Source organism: Alosa sapidissima, chromosome 20 (assembly GCF_018492685.1).
Source record: "Alosa sapidissima isolate fAloSap1 chromosome 20, fAloSap1.pri, whole genome shotgun sequence".
Taxonomy (NCBI): Eukaryota; Metazoa; Chordata; class Actinopteri; order Clupeiformes; family Clupeidae; genus Alosa; species Alosa sapidissima.
The window spans coordinates 20,315,786-20,318,749 of NC_055976.1; the positions used below are offsets into that span (position 1 = coordinate 20,315,786).

The following is a 2,964-nucleotide window of genomic DNA, read 5'->3' on the forward strand; positions in this document are numbered from 1 at the left end:
AGGGGGGCATTCCTCGCTTCCTGTCTCTGCAATATGGTGTGTGTGTGCAGTGTTTGTGTGTGTGAGAGAGAGAGAGAGAGAGAGAGAGAGAGAGAGAGAGAGAGAGAGTGAGTGTGTGTGTGTGTGTGTGTGAGAGAGAGTTGTTTCTCTGCATCAGCTCTGCATACACTGACAGAGGAACTGGGAGATCGGGGCCTCTGCAGGACTGATACACACACACACTAGGGGTCTATGGTAGTGTTCTGCACAGAGCAGGACTGATACACACACACACACACTAGGGGTTGATGGTAGAGTTCTGCACAGAGGAGGACTGATACACACACACACACACACTAGGGGTCTATGGTAGTGTTCTGCACAGAGCAGGCTGACGGCATGACGAGGCAGGTTGGCTGCACACTTGCCTGCTCCCAACGACCAAGTATAACAGGCACTGCTCATGCACTGAGGACTGGAACTTGTTTTGTTTTTTCATTTAGTTAATTTGTTAAAACAGTAATAAAAATGTTTGTGGTGGTTTTGTGGACAAACATTAAAATCATGGCAAATCGTGTTAATCGTATAATCCTGCTCAAACTGTCTGTCTAACCAGTGCCCCCTAGCGGCCAACATCCTTTGCACAGAAGACCGAAGACTGCACTCGTACATAGCCTATAACAAGCTTGCAAGCAAATCTTCTGATGCATTTTCAGACTATGGCATGCATGACTGAATTTTTAAAAAATGTTTTATAGTAATAATAGCGATGAAGAACAGCAATAAACTTTTAAATAAAACATGATGTCAGATGGATAAGGGGAATAGCTCTTTTATTATATTTGTTAAAATATAAGTTTCATTTAACAATTAAAAAGTAACTGAAACATTTGTTATATTGTATTCACAAATATGGCATGGGTAGGAAAAGTGCTTCGTTTAGGCTGTGAATGTTTCGAATGACAAAAACCACCCAGTTGAGACGATGAGTGTAGAGTGAGAGCATAGTCAAGGCACTCGTGTCATTTTCTTACAAAAATACAGATCTGATCGACTAAGACACACACCACATTTCTCTGCGAAATCAGAGGCATTTTCAACATTTGTTACAAATCAACCCGACAAGACAGTAAGCTATCACTCTAACTCTTTCACATTTTAATACAATATTATTTTTCAGCGTATAAACCCGGGCTGGGGAGTGCGAGCAGTCGCCTCCAGATCAGTACCCGAACTTGTATGGTTGCTTGATGTGGTCGTTCTGTACGACATTTAGTGCATACAAACTGCTGGTGCGAAAGGTATACAACAGTAAAGACCTGCTGCTTTTCAGTGACTTTAGTGACGTGGTTTTATGAACTCGTCCCCAAATAGTCTGTTTTCGTTTCTGAAAAAAAAAGGCATCTCTGACTTATGAAAACTATACCACCTTCTCTATTACACAGTAAAGGCAAAGCCTTGTGCACATAACAATTATACAGCTCCAGCAACAAAGGTACAGTTTAACAAGAAGGCATCTATTTGAAACATGAGATAGGACTTGCACTGTAAAATGATGTCCTATTTTAGCTGCTCTTACAGGTCAGCGTAGCTAGCGCACAATCTGACATAGGACGCATCGTAAGAATTAGTCCACTGTTTAAAATTGTGGAGATGATGAGCTTATTGTTTTTTTCTTACAAAAGGCACACAGATAAACCAACAGCTGCCTGCTTTTTAAACAGTTTAAGGTTTAAAGGTCTGCCACGGTGAGTAGATCCAGCCGTTCGTCACCCACCGTCCGACCACTATTAGTCCAGCAAAGTCCAAAGTCCATCCCTAGACACAGTTCCCCATAGACTTGACGAACGATCCGTCGGGCAGTTGTCTGAAGATTCCTCGTAAAGTCTCCAGTTCCCGGGTGAGGTGTTCCACCCGTTTCCGTAGTCTATCGTTGTCCGACGACAACTCTATCACCTTTTGTTGCGTCTCCACGTTGCGCATTTTCGCCTTGTCCCGGCTCTTCCTCACAGCGACGTTGTTCCGCTCCCGCCGCAGCCGGTACTCAGCGCTGTTCTTGTCGACGTTTTTCTTGGACTTCCCCCGGTCACTCGCGCCCATCATCTTCATCCCTCCGCCAGGCAGCCCGCTCTGCTGATGGTGCGGACTCGGAACCGGGGTCGGGGGAGGAGTCGGGTGACCCGGCTGAAGGTGCATGGTCGTCTGCGCGCAGTGCGCGATTTGGTATTGGAGGTGAGGCAGATGTTGCGAGTGCGGGTGCATCTGCGCGTGGTGGTAGGTGGGTGGCATCGCGTGGCCGAGGTCTTCTTCTTCATGTGGCTCTTGTTTAATCGCCAAGGGTCTCATGCGTGCAGGTGGGTTGTCGTAGATGGGTTCCAGCTTGGAGTCCATGTACGTCATGCAGCCGTACACTTGTGTCTGTTGTCCCGGTGCGCCCTGGGCACCGTGCCCGTGCGGGTAGTCGTAGTCCCCGCTCGCCAGCTTGAGCTTCTCTTGTTTGGAGCTGTTGTGAAATAAATCGGCGAGGAACTCGTCGTTAAAAGCTGCTGGGTCGATGTAGGCTGTGATGTCGATGGAGTTCTCGTTCTCGTAGATGTCACCGAGGTCTCCGCCGGACGCAGGGTCTTTGTAGCAGAAGGCGCCTTGCTGGTTGTGTCCAAGGTTAGGCAGGAGGGGTCGTGGAGCGACCTCGTAGAGGTTGGGCTGCTCCATGGAGTATCTAAAACCCGCCAGACATGGTGATGAGCTCCGGGAATCCAGTTTGTAGCAGTACCGGAGTCAGCCGCGCTGGCTAGAGGAACCGTTGGGTGCGGATGAGACCCGGAGAAGTTTTGTGGTGAGGCAGGTCGGCGCGCAGTACGCGATCTGTTACTGGGAGCCTGAATGAGGGTGCACGGGGTTTCGCTGCCTGTGGTACCGTGAGAGGTTTCGCGTCCACTCGTGCACCTTGTGTACCTTGGAGGTCCCTGCTCTGACACTGACAGC

The 2,964-nt window shown here is 48.5% G+C and overlaps 1 protein-coding gene across 1 annotated transcript; it reads right to left on the reverse strand.

Moving 5' to 3' along the window:
- Positions 1 to 795: 795 nt before the first annotated feature.
- cebpa (CCAAT enhancer binding protein alpha) lies at positions 796 to 2,964 on the reverse strand. Its single transcript, XM_042074517.1, has one exon. It carries the CDS (start codon positions 2,689 to 2,691, stop codon positions 1,798 to 1,800), a length of 894 nt encoding a protein of 297 aa, XP_041930451.1. The 5' UTR covers positions 2,692 to 2,964; the 3' UTR covers positions 796 to 1,797.